Genomic DNA, 24379 nt, shown 5'->3' with positions numbered 1-24379 from the left:
AGTGTTGTAACATTGTTGTAACAGTGTTGTAACAGTGTTCTAACAGTGTGGTATTGTTGTAACAGTGTTGTAACACTGTTGTAACAGTGTTGTAACATTGTTGTAACATTGTTGTAACAGTGTTCTAACAGTGTGGTATTGTTGTAACAGTGTTGTAACACTGTTGTAACAGTGTTGTAACATTGTTGTAACAGTGTTCTAACAGTGTGGTATTGTTGTAACAGTGTTGTAACAGTGTTGTAACATTGTTGTAACAGTGTGGTATTGTTGTAACAGTATTGTAACATTTTCATAACATTGTTGTAACATTGTTGTAATAGTGTTATAACAGTGTTGTAACATTGTTGTAATAGTACTGTAACAGTGTGGTAACAGTGTGGTAATAGTGTTGTTGGTGCTACACTGCTTAATTAAAAAGTGAATGTGCTTACCAGGCAAACAGTCACAAGTTACACAATCATTTTCATCTGTAGCGTAGCCATTTGAACATTCAGCGTAACAAACAATCGAGCCACATTTGCCTATAAAAAAAATAATATGCAGATATTTATAACACGCAATTAACCAACATAACCAAAGGTTCTGTACACAAATAAACGATTTGAAGATTTGAAAACATAAAAGAAACCTCAATCAGTAATTGTTAATCTACCAATCTACCAAATTTGGCATGTGAGTGGATAGAGAAAAAATGTTGAGTTTTTAATTTGTTAAACATTAAAAATCTTCACCTACCGTCTTCTGTTACTGGTTCCAAAGTGGCACCTTCAACAACAAAGACAAAAAATAAGATATTGAATAAGTTATGTAATAAACTGTATACAGGTTGAAGTTTAGGTATTTAAGAGCTTGTAAGTTCAGCATGCAAAGTTCATCATGCAACATGCTGGCAATTACCACTTCACTCAATCAGTTTAAAGTCTATTTCAAAATGGAGTACTCGGTTACCTGGGAGACAGTTACAGGTATAACAGCCATTATCATCAATTTCATATACACCTGGGCAGAATCCATAACACACACGAATACCACATTCAGATGATTCTAAATAAATAAGATTAAATAGATTATGTAAAAATCAGGGTTAAGACCCAAATGTTAATTAAAATCTTGTTTTAAATAATTATTTCCATTATATTTGGTAGTAGTGCGTAAGCAAGGTTATTTTTCCACAAAAGAGTAAAAACTCATTATGAGATGTGCTAGAATCCCTCCTCAATCCGTCTTTTGGTTACAGGCTTGATATTGATAGCTTAAGTGATTGCTTATTAATACCTGACACAGTAACTGGTATGCCATCCGATTTTGCTGTTGGCACTACATCAACTTTAGGAATAACAACAACTAAAAAAGAACAACAAAAGAAAAAGCTAAATTTAAACCTTGTTCGGAGCGGTATGATTTTTTTGTGAAATCAATTGGTATTATTATTTCGATTCATAACTAAAGACCATAATACACAATGATAAGAAATCAGTAGACTTACGAACTCCACTAGCTGGTGGTGGACCAGATCCCAATGGATTCACGGTTTGAATTGACACAGAAAAATCTTCAGAAGTATCAATGTTGCTAAGAACATAGTTTGTAGTTGAGGGCGACAAAGAGTATTTCCAAACTCGATGAGATGATGATGATGTAATGGTTAGGTTGTATTGTGCATCTGAATGTCCTTGATAGAGTGGACTAATGGCCTGAAAATGTAAACATAAAATGGAATGGGGATTAATACATGTAACATCAGATGATTATAAACATCTTTTATTAACTTCTGTTTAAGTTCTGTAAAAATCAAATACACTTTTAAGTTCATACTTACACTCCATGTAATCAAGAGCGAGTCTCCTGTAAAACTGAATTTAATGTTTTTAGGATTTTGACCTGGAGCTCCTGGGGCTGTGCTGACGATGTTTGACACTGAACTTGGCTCGGATCGACCGTTATCATTCTCAGCAAATATGCGGAATGTGTAAACAAGTCCTGGTAGGACATAGATTAACGTGCTATTTGTACTGCCAGGTGCTTTTGTAATCTGTTGCCATCCTAAGTCGTGATATTGAGTACGATACTCAATGATATAGCGGTATACATAGGAAGATGATTGGTCCCACTGTAAGAACACAACATCACTTTCTTGCAGTTTGCCTCGGACATTAGATGGAGACTGAGGAACACCTATAGTAACATTGGAAATCATTTAATCAATTTAAACATTAAATGAGATGATCTTTCAGCCATGTTTAAAAAACAATTATGGTAAACTTACCAGATTCAGAAGGCAAGGGAACTGGACCTGATCCAATGGAATTAAAGGATTGAAGAGTGACCGAATAACTGTCAGATGTGTCGATGCCTTTCAATGTGTAAGACGTAGTTGAATGTGACACATTAAATGTCCAAGTTTGACCAGAGGTCAGTGACACTATTGTAAGAATATATCCAACACCAGAACTGCCAGAATACAGTGGACTAATAGCCTAGAAAACAATATCAATAAAATGTTCATATTATTAGAAGTTTTTTTTTTTTAATAGCAACTAAAAACAGTAAATAAAACAGAAATTGTCTTAGCATATGTAGTTATTGCAATACTAATCACTTAAAATAATACACTATTCTATTTTACTCACAGACCAACCAATGTTAAGAGAGTGCTCTGAAAAGCTGATGTCAATCTTCTCAGGATTTCGGCCAGGAACACCAGGAGCTGTGGTGATTACGTTGGAGACTTCACTTGGTTTGGATTTACCGTTTTCATTCTCTGCTAAGACGCGAAACGTGTATTTCAGCCCTGGCAAAACATTGAAATCAGTGCTATTAACATCTCCTGAAACTGATGCAATCTGCTGCCATCCTAAGTCGTGATATTGAGTGAGGTATTGTACGATGTAACGATCCACATCAGAGGTTGACTTCTTCCATTCCACGAAAACGACGTTAGCTTCACGTAGTTCAGCATTGACGTTAGATGGTGGTTGAGGAGCACCTACAAAAAAATAAGAACATTAGTAAAGAAAATCAAATAAACATACCCATTTTAAAATGAAATGTAAAAGTGTAAACAGGTAAAAATATGTCTAACATAAAGAAATAAGTTTCAAGTTAAACTTACTGGATTCCAATGGTGCTGGAACTGGACCGGAACCAATTAAATTGGACGACTGCAAGGTGACAGAGAAACTCTCTGATACATCGATGCCACTGAGGGTGTAGGAAGAAGCCGAGGAGGTCACGTTAAAGGTCCAACTTTGTCCAGATGTCAACGACATGATGGACAGGATATACTGCATATCTGAACCTCCGTAATAGAGAGGACTGACAACCTTGAAGACAAAAAAAAACAATATTTTAAATGCCAATTCTCTTTTGATGCCACTGACATCTTGATCGATTTTAAAATCCCATTTAAATGTTTTATTTCATAATGTTGAAGTTCTAGGAATATAAAAGCTGTCCTTTGAGCTCCGCCTACTTAAGACTTTGTGCTAAAACATAATGTTAAGTTCATCCTTAGAATACTTACATCCCAACTGGTAATTAGAGAATCTTCTGCAAATCTAACATTAACATTTTGAGGATTTTGACCTGGAATTCCTGGAGGTGTGGTGATTACGTTGGAGACTTTACTTGGTTTTGATCGACCAATAGCACTCTCTGCTACGACACGGAATGTATATTCAAGCCCCGGCAAAACACTGATGATAGTGCTAGTAAAGTTTGCCGAAACCGAAGCAATCTGCTGCCATCCTAAGTCGTGATATTGAGTGAGGTATTGTACGACGTAACGGTCCACGTCAGAGGTTGACTTTTTCCATTGCAGGACCACCACATTATCATTTAGCTCGGCACTGACTTCAGATGGCGGTTCAATAAAAACTATGAAAAAAAATTGAAAAAATATGCATGTTAATAATTTTTGTATATATTATTGTAAATATACTGTACTGTGTAAGAATACTGAGTATAGTATAACTAGACGGTGGGGTTATACTCGAGCATGTGATTATTATGTTATATATATACAGTATTACTATTATTAGTTTTTGTATAACATTATATTTCTCATACTACCTTCAATACAGGTACAGGTTGTACAGTTATTATCATCCTTTGCATAGCCCCCTGGACAATATACATAGCATACAATAGTGGGACAACTGTGCTCTATATAATAAACAAAAGTAAAAATAAATAAAATGATTGGAACACATCAAGTATACATCATCAATATTGTATAATATAACACAATAACCATACTCCATTTCTAATGACAAAGTCCATCATCTTTCTGTCAACTAAGTTGAAATTAGTTAGCCACCATGTCCCTTTTCTATACCACCACCAGATATAGTATCTCATCCCGCCAAACCCACGTGTGTACCGGTACTCCATGACACTGACTGCGGAGTTATTGGAAATTACCTCTCGTATGCGAATCTTGGATAGGCCTAGGCCTAGTCTACGGCTAGTTTTCTACCTAATATTATTTACAAAAGGCACTAATAATGCTATTTGCAACACTTGAACATGCTTGTTATTTATTGCTGATGTTCAGTCCTTCGATTTAATGTATTTTTGCTAGGCTTTCTAATGCTCTAAGCGGGTAAATAATGTTTACACGTCGCTACACCAAGTATACGAAAAAGAGAAAAGTTATGTGCATAATTACACATGCGCAGTTCAAAGTAGGCGGAGCAACATATGTAAATTACTCCTAATTACAATTCGCCCGTGGAAGAAAAAGTATGAATTTTACGTTAGAAAAGTGATAGAATTAGACAATTCTTGTATAATAAAGTTAGGTTACCTTCAATTGTAATAGTTTCCACAATCTCTGTCACAACATCCACTGTAGGTTCATCGGTAGGTTCTACTCCTAAGCAGTAAAATAATACAAATTAATTCGAAAAGAATACATTTTTAAGAGGGTAAAATTAATTTCATTTTCATATCTCATTTTGGCAGTTTATCATAGTGTGTCTGAGTATTTTAATGTTATAGGCCTATGTCTATATTAACTCAATATTTTTTAGAGCCATAACAGCCTATCAAATACCTGATATGGCGGGTGAAGGGTGTGTTATAAAAATAAAATATAATATAATATATAATAGTGCATATTAGTGTATATATAAAGCATGGTAGTTTTTATAGGTCATCCATATAATTCTATGCTTAAGAAAGTTGAGGTGAAGAAAGGAAATTTGCTGCAGGGGTCTCGATGGAACTTGTGTATAGTATTATATTTTAGTATTCAATCGTGTTAGTATGCCCGGAATGTTATGTGGGTTACACGGTGTAGTAAAGTATATAACGAATAGCCACAGGACATTGGCTTTATGACACATTAATGTTTTTAAACATAACTACTTCATTCAAAACAGTGGATGTTTAAGCGTTTTTGCTTTTTTAACATTTAAAGTGAAATTATTTCATTAGGATCCAAATAAATTATTTAAAAGTTAATTTTCATTGTCCAGTAAATAAGTCAAAAACAAAGTACAGTGGTTTGCGAAACGAACTGTAGGATTGTGAAATACTAAAAACGTTTTCCTCTGGTTTCGATAATATATTTGCTATGTAGTTAATTGATAGTAAACCAGTAATTCTAGGCCTACTGCACTTGGAAAAAAGAAAATGTACTAAAATTGGCCATTATATAGCATTGGATCATGACCATAGATTCTATTCATTAATCCATGATTTACATCCTAGTACTATTCTGTACTATTCTTTAAATTCGGTGTGTTTTAAACTAAGTATAGTGAATTGGACAAATATCACTAGGCCTATAATACTGTACTACGGTTATTAACTGCGTCGATGTCAGCTCTTTAAACTAAAGTATAGATATAATAGTGGGTGAAATAGGCTATGAGATGAGATGAGATAGATAATGCATTGGATACTAAGCCTATATATTAACTACGTTGACGTAGACTCTTTAATCATTTTAATAAAACAAACACAGTCGGGTATCTTTCTTTATAACAGCGGTTAAGAATGCGTTAAGAATGTGTAGGTTATCATAATCTAAGGTAGCTTACTGTGATACCAGGGTGTATCTAATCACTTAATAAAGTAAATATTAGGCAGGACATCTTTAATGCCATGTCAAGAATGTCTGTTTCATTGAGTACTTATACGTGTGTCATGGGTGATATGGGTTATATATTCAATTTCACTTTGATCTCAATAATAATAATAATATGTGATATGTATAATATGTGATATGTATAAGTGTGATGTAATTAGTAAGTTCTAAAAAGAAAATGTATTAATATGCGTGCTATAGTGTAAGGTGAATTTCAGGTAACTGGGTTATCAAATCGTTCAATATAGAACTTATTTTTAAAATATGGATACGTTGTATTTACCTGGTAGACATGTACATGTGTCACAGCCATTTTTATCTTTCTCATAACCATTAAGGCAGATTCCATAACATATTCTGATACCGCAACCTTCAGATTCTAAACACAAAAAAAGTGTCACTGACGTCAGTGGAAAATTGGAAGATCGTAGTATTAAACATGGGACGAGCACAACGCAACTACTGCGCGTACACGTGACGCAAACGAACCAATCACAAGTGACGTTGTACAACATTGTTGCGTTGCGCATACGTTGCGTTTTAATTAGAAATTTACCTGGTAAACATGTGCACGTATCACAACCATTTTCATCTTTCTCATAACCAGTAAGGCAGATTTCATAACATATTCTGATACCGCAACCTTCAGCTTCTATAACGAAAAAGTTTACTGACGTAAGCACAACGCAACTACTGCGCGTACACGCGACGCACACAGTCATTTTAGTGACGTTACATATCGATGATGCGTTTCGCGTCTTAATTGGAAATTAAAGTTATATTTGACACCACATCAGATACTAAGTACAATACTAACCTTCCACAGTTACTTGTTCGGTTGCCATGCCAACTATTTCAGTAACAGTTTCAATTACTTCTGTAGGAACTATAAATTAAGTAACATACCAAGAATAATATTAGATATTTGAATGTAGTCAATCTTCTTTCTGAGGTTTTGACTTTTCACCAAAAAAAAATGTAATAGAAAAGTGCTGGTACACAAACAATACTAGTGTCAAAATGACGTAATAATAATTTAAACTATATGCGTACCTGGTGGGTCTAAGCATACGCAGGTCTCACAGTTGTTTTCATCAACTTCTTTTCCGTGGTCACATTCAGATGGACAAATGAGAGCTGGACAACCGGGGTCTGCAAACATTAATAAATGTTCTTTGTATATTCACATTGATGTGTGTGTACTTTCTTTTGAGACTTAAAATGTGTATTATTTTGTGTTGCTTCTTAGTCTCAAAGTACTACATCTTTTATGTATACAAATAAATTTGTTTCTTACTCTGCGGATCTTCCTTGCATCTGCATATTTCACAGCCATCTTCATCAACATTGTTTCCAAGAGCACAGAACGCCTTGCATAGCAACGGAATTGGTTCACATTGTACTTAAGCATAAAACATAATAATCATTATAATGGTCCAATATTATGTTCAATTAACATAACTTCGACTCAAACAAGGCCCAACTTAAAATACTCATCCATATCATTGATAAGAATACTGGATTTTCAAACATCAAGGGTCCCTTAACATTGGTTTCCAAAATATAACGCAACGAAAAATATAAGGCTGAAATTGTTTTACCTGGTAGACATGTACATGTATCACAGCCATGTTCATCTTTCTCATAACCATTATGGCAGTATCCATAACATACTCTGATACCGCAACCTGGTTCTATACCAAAACGAAAATTAATTATTTTTAATTATACTTAAATTAAATTGGAAAATCATGGTAAGTGCTTCCCACTATAAAACGCAACACACAACTGGACGCACACGCGACGCAACTGGACGCACATGCGACGTAATTGGACGCACACGCGACGTAATTGGACGCACACGCGACGTAATTAGACGCACCGCACAACTGGACGCACACGCGACGTAATTAGACGCACCGCACAACTGGACGCACACGCGACGTCATTTTGCCAATGTCATAGAACATGATCTTCTTGCGAACCGTCACTTGCGTTACGCATACATCTGTTGTTGCTGTGCATATACGTTGCGTCCTAATTCCAAATACAATTTTATTTACAATTAAAGATATTTTAGACAAGTACAATACTAACTTTCCACAGTGGTTGTTTCGGTTACCATGTCAACCACTTCAATAGCGTCAACTTCAATTACCTCTGTAGGAACTATAAATTAAGAAACATAGCAGGAAATATATTATATATCGGAATACTAGGATATTCCTCAATTGTTGCAAAAACTCATCAACCTTAATAAACTAAGAACAAGTTTGGAAATTATATTGCAAAGGCCTAAGCAGCACTTACTTGGTAAACATGTACACGTATCACAACCATTTTCATCTATCTCATAACCAGCAATGCAGATTTCATAACATACTATGGTACCGCAGCTTTTAGGTTCTACAGTATACCAAAAAGATGTATAAAGTTTTACTGACAGTGGAAGAATTAGGAGAATTAAGTTGGGGAATTGAAAAACACTTTAGGAAAGAATGAAATAGGGACTTTATTATTCTTGTATGGTTTCAGAATGGATATTATATGTAGTAAGTTTCCTGAGAATAAAAACAGGTTGGATTGAAAACATCAAGAAGTGGACCGACAGACGGGTAATTAAAATGGCCATGGCAAGAGTAAAGACATACAAGAGAATGCTTATGATTCTCTCAGGCTTTATGGTAATAATAGATAGAGTAGCCTACCTGGTAGACAAGTACACGTTTCACAGCCATTTTCATCTTTCTCATAACCATTAGAGCAGAATTCATAACATACCCTGATACCACAACCTTCAGGTTCTATAACAAAAAAATTGATAAAGTTTTACTGACACCAGTGGATGCAACGCTGGACGTACATGCGACACAAGTTTGACCAATCACAAGCAACAGGTCTTCGAAAATGTCGTCTGTGATTGGTCAAACTACGTGTGTTGCGTATACATTGCATTTTATATTGAAAGGTTACAATTTTACCTTCAACAATTTCTGTGATGATTTCAAGTGTTGTATTCTGTGTAGTAACAACGTCATCCTCCACTAAGATAAAAAACAAAACATTTTGTTAATCTTATTAGTCAGGTTTACATTCTCCAAAGGAAATAATAGGTACGATACGTAGACGCAACATGAGTTTTTGACCAATCACAGGCGATGATCCATGTGATTGGTCCAACTACTTGCGTTGCGCGTACGTTCGTGCGTTGCATTCTTGTTGAAAAAGAAAACTTACCATCCGTTGCTGCTGTGGTTGAGGCTACCATAGATTTCATGTAAACTTCACGACTATCAACGAAAGCGTATTGAACTTCAAGACGTCCATCCGTACGACTGGACTGACCCTTGTAAACGAGTTGAATCCTTGAGTCCGAAGACTGAAAGAATGTTGGTAAATTAACTCCTTCACTGGTACAGAATCCATGCAAGAGTTCTCTGTCTCCGTTTGTTGGAGTGTCTCTTACGTTCAACCGTAATTTACAGTCTTCGCGTTCTTTGATATCTGAAGAGAAAATGTCCATTTCCCTGATACCAACAACAACATATTTGCCTGGTGGTGCGATGAACCTGTATACACAGTTGGTCTCATCACCAGAGAATTCCTCAACAAAACTCCCTTCAAGTGGCTCCTTTTTGTAATTTATTACCTTCCCACACGAGCTGGCCGCTGACGTGCTGAAATTAAATTAAATATTTATAAATGAATAAGTAATCAATACATTTTTTTCAAATAATCATCCAATCAATCAAATACCGTTTTACAAGATCCGACTCACAACATTTACGCGCGCGTACAAAGTCGGTGGCACGCGCGTAAACGTTTGACGCGCGCGTACTCAAAGTCTTATCACGTTTTCAACGCGCACATATTTATTTATTTATTTATTTATTCAACTTCTCACTAACACTGTTAGTGAAGGATCGGGACCAACAGGTGGTAAACACCTCTATAAACGGTCCAGTCCCAATTGCACAGTGGCTGTGTGTGACAGTGGCTGTGTTTGTGTGGACTAGTACACCGTAACCCCCTACTCGTCTCGAAAGATATATAATTATAAAGGACATGGAGAGAAAAATATAAAGGTAAAAAATAACATGAAGGGAGCTCCTCCAACATTCCCGAGACATAAAGTAATTTTCATCTGTTTTCACACAATGAATAACTATTAACAGTCCAACCCAACTGATTATCTACTAATTGATGAAAGGCTAGCCGGCACACCCCTTACAAGAGGACAAATATGTAGGTCAACTCTCTTCGGCTTTATTGATATTAGATTGTTCCCGTATAGACGGATCAAACAGAAACTAGTACGGTTAAAAAGTTGTTGTCTGATAGACTATTACACGTAACAAGTAAATTTACGAACGAATTTAGGAGAGATAAATTTAACAATTAGTATCTTAATTAATCGTTTGTTTTAAATCAAATAAAAAAATCCATCCTTTTGTTTCAAAAGTAAGCCCATGATAAGAGAAATTGTTGTGCGAGCTCAATGCTGATCTTAAATCGAATAACAAAATTCAATTGCAGTAATAAAAGTGTGTCATTGCTTTAAAAAAAGTTGAATATTAATATAAATAATAATATTACTAACTCCAGGCCTACTATAGTAATTATTTATTCAAGTATTTTCGGTTAACTTGTTAACCTTGTAGGAACAGTAGAGGAAGTGATCACACACGCGGGTGGTGCTACCGGTACCCAAGTTAGCCGTGACCTATACCTACATGGTATAACAATTGCTTTGTCTGCTCCTACATGTGTAGATTCAATTATTCGCCTTAAATTTCTTGTAACATTTCACCACAGACGAACACGCCATACCGTGTTGTCAATAAATAATTTTTTTTTAAAGATGTTGCACTTTTTTTGGAACAAACGTTTTAGCAGTCACACTGAGTGAATTCACAAATTATTAAAGACAAATTGAGGCTGACAGTTGGTTTTAAATTTAGGAGCTATGAATGGTTTAGGCAGCTAGGCTGAATGAATTATCAGATCGGTAATTTAAACAAAATAAAATTGCATACAATGTGTACGCGCATTAAATGTCTTCTTGGTGACAGTTTGTAACTGTAAATAACGCTTTTTAAATTGCTTGTTTTATTTGAAACGACATTAAGCTCTATCTACACTATCGAACTTATGTGACAACAAAATGTGATGTGCCCATATATATGGACATGATGATGTCATATCACTACCATATTTGAGCGTATCACTACTATATTTGGGCACAACACACTTTTTTTGTCAAACTAGTTTGATAGTGTAGACAGAGTTTAACTTTTGACGTGTTCTCCAATTCCTTCATTTCAAAGGTTGATTCCGCCTCTAGTAGTAGCACGCAACGCAATCGGACCAATAGACAAGCACGACGGCTCATCCGTCCCTTGTGATTGGTTTATAAATGTCTTCCGCGTACCTTGACTTTGCTTTCAAAAGTGAGAATCAGGGGGTGTATTTCAAAGGACAAAGACTATCGTGACAAAGAAACTAATATATTCTTAATTTAATGTCATATATACTGCAATACAACAGCTGTATTACTGTAAGCAGATGGTTTATGGTTTTCAGTTTTCCGCAATATTTCGTTTTATGGTTCATGCGTCTCTTTGTAAAAGTGGCTGTGCAGGCTGGTCGTTTCCTTCCTATCCCAAAATGTTTGGTTCAATTCTGGTGGGTTAGTACGGTAGGCCCTACCAGCATTTCGCCAATGACGTCATGAATTTCTACGCATCGGAAGCGTCCGACAAATTTACGATTATTATAATTCATTATGGCCATATTAAAAATTCCCTTGCCAAAAGTTCGACAAAAACTTTTGATTATGACGTTCTCTCTATTCTAACTCTTTTATTCGTCAAAATAAATAATTTTTGATTATTTTGTTTGTACTATACGGACATAAGAATAAAACCACAAAAAAAATGACCTTCGATCCTGTAAATAACTTTGACCTATCACAACAATATCTAGCTTACTGACTTTAAAACTTTTGTTTCGATTATGCAACTGTAAGCCGGGTATATAGGGTTGAACTAATGCCCACCAACTAGGATAACTGTAATAACATATGACGCTAATCATAGGGAATTAAATAAAGAATTACTAGTGGTATCAGCAACAACTTCATCAATAGATTGGAACAGACCAAGGTCGTCCAGGCAACGTTGCGTGCGTGCCGATGACGACGACAAGTGTAAAGAACTTTTTATTAAAATGCACCGACGACATTGAGAAATTATCAAATAAATGGTACTCTAACCAAATTAGTTAACAATTAAAATGTTCTGTATTGTTCTCCTTCTGACACAAGTCCCTTACCATTCCAGGTGCACGAGTATTATGGCTAGCATTTTTTGAAATTTTGATTATGTTTTTTAGAGATCATGATTCTCCGGTCCCATCACATTTTACCGAATTCCAGTTTGCCGAAACCCAGTTTGCCGAATCTCAGTTTGCCGAATTTTAGTTTTCCAAATCCCAGTTTACCGAATCCCAGTTTACCGAATTCAAGTTTGCCGAATTTCAGTTTACCCCGGAATCCAGTTGATCAAATCCTAGTTTGCCGAATTCCAGTTTAACGAATAACAATTTCCGAATTCCAGTTTTCGGAATGGCAGATTTCCAAATCCCAGTTTGCCGAATTCCAGTTTGCCGAATCACAATTTTCCAAATTCCAGTTTGCCGAATCTCGGTTTACCGAGTCCCAGGCTTACGAAACATTTTATTTTATTTGCTTTTTCTGTTATTATTACTAGTATTGTTTTACTATTGTTATATTATTACCTTTTATTGAATAAATGTTATTGAAATTGAACTTGAATAGTACAGTTGAATAGTACAGTCCTACTATTAGTTCAAACACAGTTTATTGACGATATTTTACAAACTTTACTTGTAATGATTTGCATTTAAACTGTTGATCCTACGTGGCTTTGCATCGCCAATGCAACACCTTGGAACCCAGGAAATTATATAAACACACTTCCCTTATTTCCAACGTTTTTTCAGTCATAAATCCTTAGATTAATCCCATTTTTTGCAACATTAATCCGTAAAATCAATCTGCAACACAGTATAGGTTGGTTTCTATGGGGACATACGCACGCAAGTGATTTGACCAATCACGATGACAGATCAGATGTCGCGAGTGATTGGTCAAAGCTTAGTTAAGTTAATTGTGGGTACGTCCTTGTGTTGCGTTTTGGAGTGGGAACCAATCTTTAGCGTATTTCCACACTAAACAAGTCCAATATTTGGCAATCGTTTTTACCCAGGGAATGTTCCCAACGGACTTCTTAACTTTTCTCACTGTGCACGCAACGCCATATTAAACACAGTACCATCATTTACCATTGGTCCAAATTACTTGTATTGCTATTTTGTGATGGTGTAGCGCCAAACATTTTTTATTTATATATTGTTATGTTTGGTGGATCGATTTGAGGCCGTCTTACAGGGTTGTTCGAAAACCACATTTCCGTATAAATAAACTAATTGAAGGATTATTGAAACTAAATAAAGAAACACATTAATCTCGCTAAGTTATTTCGGAAGGAATAGATAGCATAGCCAATGTTGTGGCCTCTACGTGACATTTTACTGTATTGAGCGAACGAGAGCATGTACCGTAGGGTAGTAGGTATCATGTAGGGATATACTTTATTGAGGTCAGATGTCATTATAACAAAGCAAAACAAAGACGTTTAAATGTATACCAGTAATATTGAATGCCTGAAATGTAGGAAGACTGTTGCAATTACCAGAGGGGGATGTAAAATAAATGAAGACAGTATACGAATTAACCTCCTTTGAAGGTGGTTTGATAGCCGCCGACCCCATAAAAACCAAGTAGTATCTCCCTGCAATTACTGTTTTTTATCCCACATTTTCGGAATCATGAATTTGATATGATTTTTGCAAATGCATTTTAAAAGTCAATTTTCTTCCGGGACTTGACTTCGTGAACCCGACTATATCAGAATGTAAGTATGCTATTCCAACACTTTCCCAGTTGGATAAAAACGACACCAAATAAGTTATTTAACAAACAAAAAAAGATCACATTTCCAGGTTTCATATTCCTTGAATTATTTCTTAAAATTATTTTTAAATTGACTTTGGGAAAAGGATCTTGAAATTACAAATACTGTATTTAAGAAATTTGTCGATTATGATGTGTTTTAGGCCCTAATCAAAAAAGGGAAATCCGTACTGACTAAATTACTATCAGCTTGCTTGTTATCAGCAACATGCACAAGATACAAGGCAGTCACACTTCATTCTTTAGAGGTGGTTTTTTTTTCAGCCAAATTCATGGAAGAATTTGTCCTGATTGATAGGAATAGGATGAGTCACTGAACCACCAAGTAATGATACCATTATCTTGTTCCAGCCCACGTGACTAACTGACTTGGTTTATTACTCATGCTGACAATTAACCCTTTTAAGGGCCTGTTTTCATGGGGACTTGAAGACTTCGTTAGGATTGCAACATTATCTATGATCCATATTATTATTAAGCCGCTCAATATATTGGTAAAATATAAAGCTCTGTCTATGTGATGTGCCCATATATGGACATGATGATGTCATATCACTACCATATTTGGGCATATCACAACCATATTTGGGCACATCAGAGCAGAGAAGACTATATAACTTGACAAGACATGACAAGACGCCTTGTATCATTCCTTTATGGTTTTATATTTCAACTTCCTACTGTTACGTAATATTACGTAACATGCATTCATTCAAAGTGTTCACACGTGATAGCAAAGGGAACAATCATGGTACAATTTAAAATTATCTATAATTATTATATAACTTTATCAAATAAAAAAAAAAAGCCTATGGTCGTTTAAAATCTGTTTACTTTTCATTCAGTTCTAAAAGGTTAGAAATCCTACACGTTATTGGTGTAGCCAATTTGTATTTTAACCTTGGCATGATTTTAACATTTACATCATGGAGTAAAGTAGCCTTCATCATATATTTTTTATTTATCCATTTACTATAATGTGGGTATAATATATATATGATAAATTTACTCCAGCCAGGCAGATAATTATCTATTTGTCCCAAATATTAACTCTAAATATTATTAAAACTAAAATATCAATAAACATTGTATTCATAACACAGGATGTAAGAAAACTATTTTAAAAAAAACATTTTTGTTATAAACAAAAATCATGAGCAATTGTTTTACTGCAAAACAAAGTTACGAGTTGTTCTAATAATGATCTCACAACCCACAACGTATGGGTACAATCAAAAAGTAATTATAAAATAACTCCTTTTTTGCCATTAAATTTAATTAAATAAAGGTGGTGGTCATCAAAACCACATTTCGAAAGCACCCTCCAAAAATAAACAAAGAATTTCACTAACCTGGAAAAGAGCAAACCCAGAAAGAAAATAGATAACATGATGTTGGATTAAACTAAGTCATCCAAGAAGGGGGAAAGACATCCGTTCCTGACGAGACGTTGGACAGGAATGATGGGCACCTTGACGCTTGCTTGAGAGGAAGGAAACGGGAATGAAGATAAGAATCTAGAACTTATTTTGTTTACCGTTGGCGGCGTTAGTTCATTTAAGAGAAGTGTCTTATTTTCAATTCAAATTCTTTTATTTCGGAAATTTCATCCATATCAACAAACGTAGGCCTACAAAAAGAAAAAGAAGAAAGAAAATTCTCAAACTCTAAGCTTAAATATATAGAATACTTCTCTCAATCTACAATACATTTTTTAGTTATGGAGCATATTTTTTCAAACACAAGCAACAAGAATACTACAACTATATTCAACATACGTTGCATGAAACCATAGATAGACTTTTATTTCCTCATGGAGTCATGGGATGCCTCTTCAGTTTTGTTTTTTTTTGTTTTTTTTTGTATTTCTAGGGTTTGTGTAACTATTTCCCTGTAAGCATTAGGCGACCTCATTCTTTTTTGTTTTGTGTATTTAATTTCATATATTGTGTGCATAGTTTGTTGATCAAATAAAGAAATGAAATGAAACTGCTTCTGTGCACTGAAGGCAGATTTCGACGTTAGGAGATGTTTGTTTTAATAATTGTATGTATTGTATATATTGTATATATTTCAACCACCACACCGCATAGGTCCAGACATATCCGCTTACACCATTTTTGTCATTATAAAACAATTATATAAGCAAACACGTCGAGACAAAATATAAATATCCACATGACCACATCCGACCAATCGACTGTTACTAAAAAGCGTATGTATGCCGAAAAGTTTCGGATTAACTTCCTGAAAAAGTTGTTTAGACCTATTGTTAGCCTATTAGGCCTATTAATTAAGTATTTTTATTTATTTTATTGGTAGTTAAAAAGGAACAAAATTCCACTTACAGTTAATTGATAAAACAATAATGATTAAGCCTATGTCTACGGTGTCAATATAAATTGTAAACATTGATAAAAACAATCCCGACCACAAACCATAAATAAAATAATTAACGGGATACATAACAATTTATACAATGTGTTAAACAATTACGGAATCCGAAAACAAATAAACTTTGATGGTAGAAAAAGGTTTATCGCAAATAGCTTTATTTCACGAGGAACGTCATTGCATGATGGGAAGGGTTTGGGAGCAAACGTCACGGCGCGTACGTACAACCAACAAATCACGTACGTGCGCGTCGTGACGTTTGCTCCGTTTTGCGATACTTTATTTTGCAAGTCATCATACATCAATTTGGTAGCAGACAGAGAAATCATAGAACTTTTTACAAATATTAATGACCAAACGGGACATAAAAGGATCTCGTTGACGAAAATTGACCAGTAACTAAGAACAAAAAAAATAGATCGCTCGGAGTTTCTTAATTGGACCCTGAGAAACAATACATAAGTTTGTAGGAACTTCACACACATATATTTGCGTGTGTGCGCTCTCTCTCTCCGCGTCAAGTTTTCAACGAGAAGACATCGACATTTTATGAGCAAACTATTAGCGAGTTTTTACGAGTTTAACGATAATAATTAGTTGTCCTAATTATTAGCGCTATTACATCTCGATATTTAGCGTTTTAACTTTACATATTTTACTACGTGTTACTGTATGTTATCGTGTTTCAATTATTGTACCGTTGTTATATATTATTGTCCTGAACTACTACGCACGTAACGCGCTTCGTGTGGATATTGTGGTTTCTACACTCCGTATAGTTTATTTACTTCGAGCCTAGGATACTTCCAGCTTTGGACATCGTTCGACTGCTAGTGCTACAATACTCCATTACCGTATTCTAAATAGGGTAAGTAAAGACCGAATTACTTATTCCCTAAAATAAAAGTTTATGTTGGACACAACAGAGGCAGCATTCAGTATACAGTTCAGCCTGCATGCCGTGCAAAGATCTGTGTATTATATATAGCCTATTTAGGGCTCACAGGAACTGCTTTTACCAGCGAATTAATCACGCACTATACAGATATAACCTTCGTAACACTTTATTGTCCCATTAAAACAGCCTGTAGAAAAGTATAGAGATACTTGGTGGTTTCTCCAGAGCACCCAATTGAAATGGTACATTTCCGATACTGTTTCAAGAACTATCCATTGATGATAAACAAAATGTTTACAGTTATTTGAATTATTTTGACCTTAGAATATTCAGTCAGAGTAGTTTTTTGCTAATAATGTTCTGTATTTGCCCCTGTTACAGTCTTGTAGGAAAAAATATATTGTATACTAGGCTAGTTAATAAGTAAAAGCGCCTATAATATATTATAATTTCACGCCAAAGGCGCCCCATATTTGAATGAGGAAGTGCCCCCTCTATTTATTTCGGTTGGGTGTGGGGTACGTTTTTTATGTGGCTGTTTTTTATACACATACTCTAGGCCTAGCTAGTTATATCTTGAAAACCTTTGAAGTTAGAAAGAAAATGGCAAACAATGAACAGGATCAGGTTTGTGTAATATTAAGTGCATCTGAAATCACAATTATCTCTGTAATACTATCTACGTATGGGTAACTAATAATCAAAAAAGGCTAGGCTAGGCCTAGCCTAGAGTGACTAGTCTACTCGCGATCCTCTCTCCTACCTAGTAGTCTTGAACTCCTGCTAGCCTAGGCCTAGAATATAGGGCTAGAATAGTAAGCGGTAGGCCTAGGTAGAGTTCGAGACTCAGGAGAGCCATTATATTCTGTATACGGCAGGCTTGGCGCTACTATTACAAATACGTACTATATAATTTATTTAGACATTCATTTTTGTTTTGAAATTTATTCGACAAGACTGAAAAAAAGAGCGAATTCTCAATTAAATTAATTGTGCTATCACATCCAATGCGATAACAAATATTTTAATATGTATAAATTCAAATCTTAACACATTTATTAAAAGTAAAGGGTGTTTATTATTTTTTTTCAGCCATGGAGGTTACGAGTCTTACTGGAACCAAAAGGCTTCATAAAAATATTGGAATTTGTAAGTATTTAAAGAAGCTTCATTTGAATGTTAAATTTATAATGTAACATTAACAAATACCAGAGTTCTAGTTCTATTTTCTGGAAAAAACTGATGAATGTGAAATTGTCGAGTCGATTCCAGACCTGCTGAAACAATGCAGAAACTAATTCATTATTAGAATGTGATCACCATGAAAATATTGTAAGAAAAATAAAAGCATATTTTATTTATTTGTAGATACTTTCTGTGTGTATGTTTGCTACTACTGCTGGGTATTCTGATGACTTGTTGTACACTCTATCATGCATAAACAGTCCTGATGATAGAAAGATACATATAGAATACCCATTTCAGTAAGTGATAATAAATTAATTCCTGTCATTTGATGTGCAATAGTATATACTATTGAACGATCGTTCTATTCCAGTAAGTGCTCCTATCAAATACCAATAGATTTGATTAGTGTGAATGCAAGCATCGCAACAAATCACTGTTTTGGAAATAATTTGTTTGACCCTTTTTTATGTTTTTTAATTTCAAATCCACTTTTAAAATCAGTACTACTGTGATACTGAAAGACAAATATATAAATAAACTTAAACTGTAAACAAATTCCACCTTCAAGTTATTCACACGTGACACTGTCTTTACCTTGCAGACTTAACACTGTGAAAGTACCAGAAGGCTGTACTACATCTGCTGATATGTACCTTGGTGGTGACGCATCAGGAGCTGCTAAGTTTTTTGTAGCCATTGGTGTACTAGCCTTCCTCTATGTTATTGCTATCACTGCTTGGTATGTGTTTTTGGAACATAAACACTTGGAATGGGATCTGGTCCCTATGGTTGTAAGTTTGTTGTTTTCATATTGATGGGTTGTGGATACATAGGGCAGCGACGCATTGTGGTGTGACGCATTGTGGTGTGACGCATTGTGGTATGTACCATTGTGGTATGTACCATTGTGGTGTGTACCATTGTGGTGTGTACCATTGTGGTGTGTACCATTGCGGTGTGTAGCAATCCATTGTTGTATGTACTATTCCATTGTGGTATGTACCATTCCATTGTGGTGTGTACCATTGTGGTATGTACCATTATCGTATGTACCATGATATGTAGCATTGTGGTGTGTACCATTGTGGTATGTACCATTATCGTATGTACCATGATATGTAGCACTGTGGTGTGTACCATTCCATTGTGGTATGTACCATTCCATTGTGGTGTGTACCATTGTGGTATGTACCATTATCGTATGTACCATGATATGTAGCACTGTGGTGTGTACCATTCCATTGTGGTATGTACCATTCCATTGTGGTGTGTACCATTGTGGTATGTACCATTATCGTATGTACCATGATATGTAGCATTGTGGTGTGTACCATTGTGGTATGTACCATTATCGTATGTGCCATGATATGTAGCACTGTGGTGTGTACCATTCCATTGTGGTATGTACCATTCCATTGTGGTGTGTACCATTGTGGTATGTACCATTATCGTATGTGCCATGATATGTAGCATTGTGGTGTGTACCATTCCATTGTGGTATGTACCATTCCATTGTGGTGTGTACCATTGTGGTATGTACCATTATCGTATGTACCATGATATGTAGCACTGTGGTGTGTACCATTCCATTGTGGTATGTACCATTCCATTGTGGTGTGTACCATTGTGGTATGTACCATTATCGTATGTACCATGATATGTAGCATTGTGGTGTGTACCATTCCATTGTGGTATGTACCATTCCATTGTGGTATGTAGCATTGTGGTATGTACCATTATCGTATGTACCATGATATGTAGCATTGTGGTATGTACCATTATCGTATGTACCATGATATGTAGCATTGTGGTATGTACTATTATCGTATGTACCATTGTGGTATGTAGCATTGTGGTGTGTACCATTGTGGTATGTAGCATTGTGGTGTGTACCATTGTGGTGTGTACCATTGTGGTATGTACCATTATCGTATGTACCATGATATGTAGCATTGTGGTATGTACTATTATCGTATGTACCATGATATGTAGCATTGTGGTATGTACCATTGTGGTATGTAGCATGATATGTAGCATTGTGGTGTGTACCATTCCATTGTGGTATGTACCATTCCATTGTGGTATGTAGCATTGTGGTATGTACCATTATCGTATGTACCATGATATGTAGCATTGTGGTATGTACCATTATCGTATGTACCATGATATGTAGCATTGTGGTATGTACTATTATCGTATGTACCATTGTGGTATGTAGCATTGTGGTGTGTACCATTGTGGTATGTAGCATTGTGGTGTGTACCATTGTGGTGTGTACCATTGTGGTATGTACCATTATCGTATGTACCATGATATGTAGCATTGTGGTGTGTACCATTCCATTGTGGTATGTACCATTCCATTGTGGTATGTAGCATTGTGGTATGTACCATTATCGTATGTACCATGATATGTAGCATTGTGGTATGTACCATTATCGTATGTACCATGATATGTAGCATTGTGGTATGTACTATTATCGTATGTACCATTGTGGTATGTAGCATTGTGGTGTGTACCATTGTGGTATGTAGCATTGTGGTGTGTACCATTGTGGTGTGTACCATTGTGGTATGTACCATTATCGTATGTACCATGATATGTAGCATTGTGGTATGTACTATTATCGTATGTACCATGATATGTAGCATTGTGGTATGTACCATTATCGTATGTACCATGATATGTAGCATTGTGGTGTGTACCATTCCATTGTGGTATGTACCATTGTGGTGTGACGCATTGTGGTATGTACCATTGTGGTGTGTACCATTCCATTGTGGTATGTAGCATTACGGTGTGTAATGCAAGTAGGCCAAAACATTACACCACAACCATTTCTGTATTAATAAATTTATTTAAATTTCAGGATTTTGGAATTCATTGTGTATTTACATTCATGTTCTTCATTGCATCTTGTGTGTGGGCTGCAGGTGTGAATGAGGTCAAAGATCACACTGATTTTGACAACATGAAAGCAGATGTTTTAAAGGATCAGTGTAGTGGTAATCAAACCTGTACATTAACTGGGGCACTTAGCTTTGCATCACTTAATGTGTCTTTGGTAAGAATGTTTCTTGATAATATTTATTTTTTATGATTCTAGTTATTTGCCCAAGTAAAAATATTCTTTTTTACTAAAAGTGACAAATTTGAACAATCAAGTCTTTAAGTATGTACGATTATGATTGCAAAAGTGAAAATGCTTTACACCACGGTCTAGTGTGCATTGGTAGTTTTTTTAAAAATTCAAAAATAATTTCTCATTTAATATTTCAGTTGTTTGGTTTCCTGAATGTAGTAGTATGGGGCGGAAACTGCTGGTTTGTTTACAAGGAAACATCTCTGTTTGGTAACAAGCGTGATACTGGTAACGGAGATAAAGCCACAGGACCACCAGATCAAAAGGTGGAAGTACCAACAAACACCATTTAAGCACTCAACAATACACTGGTGGTAGTCACTAATCTGCATTGAATCTTGTCTATCGCGCAGCACAACAAGAGCGACATGTTAGATATTGTTAACTAAATAGATGTAGCGATCTAAACAAATTATCAAATAAAAAAAATTGTCTTTAATTACAGTGCAAACAGGAGCCTTACCTGCGAAGTTCCTCAACCAAGTCTTTGTATGTTTTTTTCTTAGTTTACACTATTTTATATATTCAATTTGTTATAGTTTTTGTATCATTTTCAGTGTGTTGATATTATGATTAATTATTGTAATTTTGATTTACTTTGCATAAGTTTCGCCAGTGTAGCATAGCAAAAAGCTATACATAAACAACCTTATTGCTACACATTTCTAAAATTGTGTAGCAAAAAATTAAATTTTTAAGTTGAAATTTTTCGCTCTGAGTATGCTTCCATGTTATTATATAATATATCATTTTAACATTTAGTGCCTATTATCACAATATTTACATTCAAAGCGTTTATTTTTTGGCTCAAACTTTTGGAAGTATATCCACATATTAGGAAATTTCGTAGTTATAACAGCCAGTAAATAAATTATTTAGATAGCCAAGAGGTAGAGACCACCTTTGAAGAAGGTGCATTTTCATGTCAATAAAATATGTATTCATTTTATTCCATTGGGAAGAGGGTGTACGTATTATAAAATTGTAGTAAGATTATCATTTTGATGATTAAAAAAGACATTTTGCACAATTTATTTGTGCATATTATAAAATTAGGCATGTGGATCGGTAATTTTCTATAAAAATTATGATTTAAATTTGTTGGCAATTTGTTTAAAGATGTATTGTCCCTTGAAACACAAAAAAATGAAGATCAAAATATTCTAAATTTAAATTGGCCATATCAAGTAATATTAAAGTTATTCACTTTAAGTCGAAAATTCGAGCTAAAAGCAACAAGTTTACGTAATTAACAGGTAAATTAGTTTAACTACATTTCGTCTGGAAAATCGTCGCAAGCAAAAGTAAACAAGGATTTAAAACCACGAGTACGCATTATGCATATGCTAATTAGGATTGTTTACAACTCGTCGCGGTTGAGAAAGTATTTTCACACAGATCGTGAGGAAGTTTTATGATTATGCATACAGAGTAGCCAAACAAGCGCGTTTCATTATGGGGTATGTTTTGATCGAAAACTTTGACTGGAAGTCAGTTATTTTTTTAACAAAAAAACGTCTGTATTTCAGTTAAATGATTTTTTTTTCGACAAATTTTTGGTGATAGTTAATAACTATTATGATACTTCAAAATGACCCACCTTTTTTCGAAATCTGTTATTTTTTATTTTTTTGGAATTAGTCAAAGGGACAATACATCTTTAAGCAATGATAATATTTCTGCTGTTAGTTTTCATTCATATCAAAGATAAACATACTATAAAGTAGTAAGTAGTTATTCATGATTTGTTCTTATATTACTGTTCTTATTATTACTTATTAATTCTTATATAAAATCTTAGTTTTAAACATCCGAGCCTCCTGTTGTTATTTTGTTATTTACAACAAAAACTAGCCTATACCTGTAAAGCAGTACAGTATATATAACAAAGAACTATTATGTTCTTTGGTCTGTAAACAAACAAGGTCGCGTGCTATGCATAGTGATACCGGACCGACCGACATAGTGAAACTATAGAGTCGCGGCCACGCGACTAAAAGAGGTATATTCAGAGCGTCATTTCGGCGATCGAGCATTCTCTACTTCTACGGCGCGCCATATATGCCTTTATTTACTTCCGAAATAGAAATAGTACTACCAAATTTAGCACCAGTGGAGCACATACAGTGATGATATAAAATAGAAATAAGTCACTAATTTTAATATCTTTTCGTATGTTAATACACTGTGCTCAAGTGGACCCAATTTAGAGCCAGGGGAGCACAGTGATACTAATAGAAATGAGTCACGGAATTTTAATATCTTTTCGTATTTTAATACACTGTGCTCAAGTGGACCCAATTTGGTACCAGAGAAGCACATTGATATAAAATAGAAATAAGTCACTGAATGTTAATATCTTTTCGTATTTTAATACACTGTGCTCAAGTGGACCCAATTTGGCGTCAGTGGAGCACAGTGATATAAAATAGAAATAAGTCACTGAATTTTAATATCTTTTCATATTTTAATACACTGTGCTCAAGTGGACCCAATTTGGTACCAGGGAAGCACATTGATATAACATAGAAATAAGTCACTGAATTTTAATATCTTTTCGTATTTTAATACACTGTGCTCAAGTGGACCAAATTTGGCGTCAGTGGA

The 24379-nt window shown here is 34.9% G+C and overlaps 2 protein-coding genes across 2 annotated transcripts in view; one reads left to right on the top strand and one right to left on the bottom strand.

Moving 5' to 3' along the window:
* Positions 1-15592, bottom strand: part of LOC144856161 (uncharacterized) — a 56872-nt gene extending 41280 nt beyond the window's left edge. The window contains exons 1-23 of the mRNA XM_078714119.1: positions 15503-15592; positions 9332-9771; positions 9076-9138; positions 8803-8898; positions 8405-8500; positions 8192-8263; positions 7696-7788; positions 7392-7496; positions 7148-7246; positions 6912-6980; positions 6651-6746; positions 4808-4876; positions 4072-4164; positions 3524-3876; positions 3113-3323; positions 2631-2986; positions 2267-2477; positions 1820-2175; positions 1487-1694; positions 1276-1344; positions 949-1044; positions 736-765; positions 432-521 (exon numbers count right to left, since the gene is read on the bottom strand). Coding sequence (XP_078570245.1) covers positions 432-521; positions 736-765; positions 949-1044; positions 1276-1344; positions 1487-1694; positions 1820-2175; positions 2267-2477; positions 2631-2986; positions 3113-3323; positions 3524-3876; positions 4072-4164; positions 4808-4876; positions 6651-6746; positions 6912-6980; positions 7148-7246; positions 7392-7496; positions 7696-7788; positions 8192-8263; positions 8405-8500; positions 8803-8898; positions 9076-9138; positions 9332-9771; positions 15503-15540 — 3409 coding nt within the window. The 5' untranslated portion in view covers positions 15541-15592. The remainder of the gene's footprint in view (positions 1-431; positions 522-735; positions 766-948; positions 1045-1275; positions 1345-1486; positions 1695-1819; positions 2176-2266; positions 2478-2630; positions 2987-3112; positions 3324-3523; positions 3877-4071; positions 4165-4807; positions 4877-6650; positions 6747-6911; positions 6981-7147; positions 7247-7391; positions 7497-7695; positions 7789-8191; positions 8264-8404; positions 8501-8802; positions 8899-9075; positions 9139-9331; positions 9772-15502) is intronic.
* A 2367-nt stretch (positions 15593-17959) lies between these two features.
* LOC144855334 (synaptophysin-like) lies at positions 17960-23582 on the top strand. The gene is made up of 6 exons (XM_078713157.1): positions 17960-18069; positions 18535-18591; positions 18811-18926; positions 19232-19421; positions 21500-21694; positions 21910-23582. Exons 1-6 carry the CDS (start codon positions 18046-18048, stop codon positions 22063-22065), a joined length of 738 nt encoding a protein of 245 aa, XP_078569283.1. The 5' UTR covers positions 17960-18045; the 3' UTR covers positions 22066-23582.
* Positions 23583-24379: the final 797 nt, after the last annotated feature.

Source organism: Antedon bifida, chromosome 11, assembly GCF_963402885.1.
Source record: "Antedon bifida chromosome 11, ecAntBifi1.1, whole genome shotgun sequence".
Lineage (NCBI taxonomy): Eukaryota > Metazoa > Echinodermata > Crinoidea > Comatulida > Antedonidae > Antedon > Antedon bifida.
Note: the sequence above shows the minus strand (reverse complement) of the source record. Positions and strands in the feature narration are given on the sequence as shown.

What these genes read in the sequence shown, in the direction of transcription:
- LOC144855334 (XM_078713157.1), top strand. Translation starts at nt 18,046, where the DNA reads ATGGCAAACAATGAACAGGATCAG. An exon ending in TCATAAAAATATTGGAATTT is followed by an intron (nt 18,592 to 18,810) that starts GTAAGTATTTAA and finishes ATTTATTTGTAG; the next exon opens with ATACTTTCTGTGTGTATGTT. An exon ending in CATATAGAATACCCATTTCA is followed by an intron (nt 18,927 to 19,231) that starts GTAAGTGATAAT and finishes TTTACCTTGCAG; the next exon opens with ACTTAACACTGTGAAAGTAC.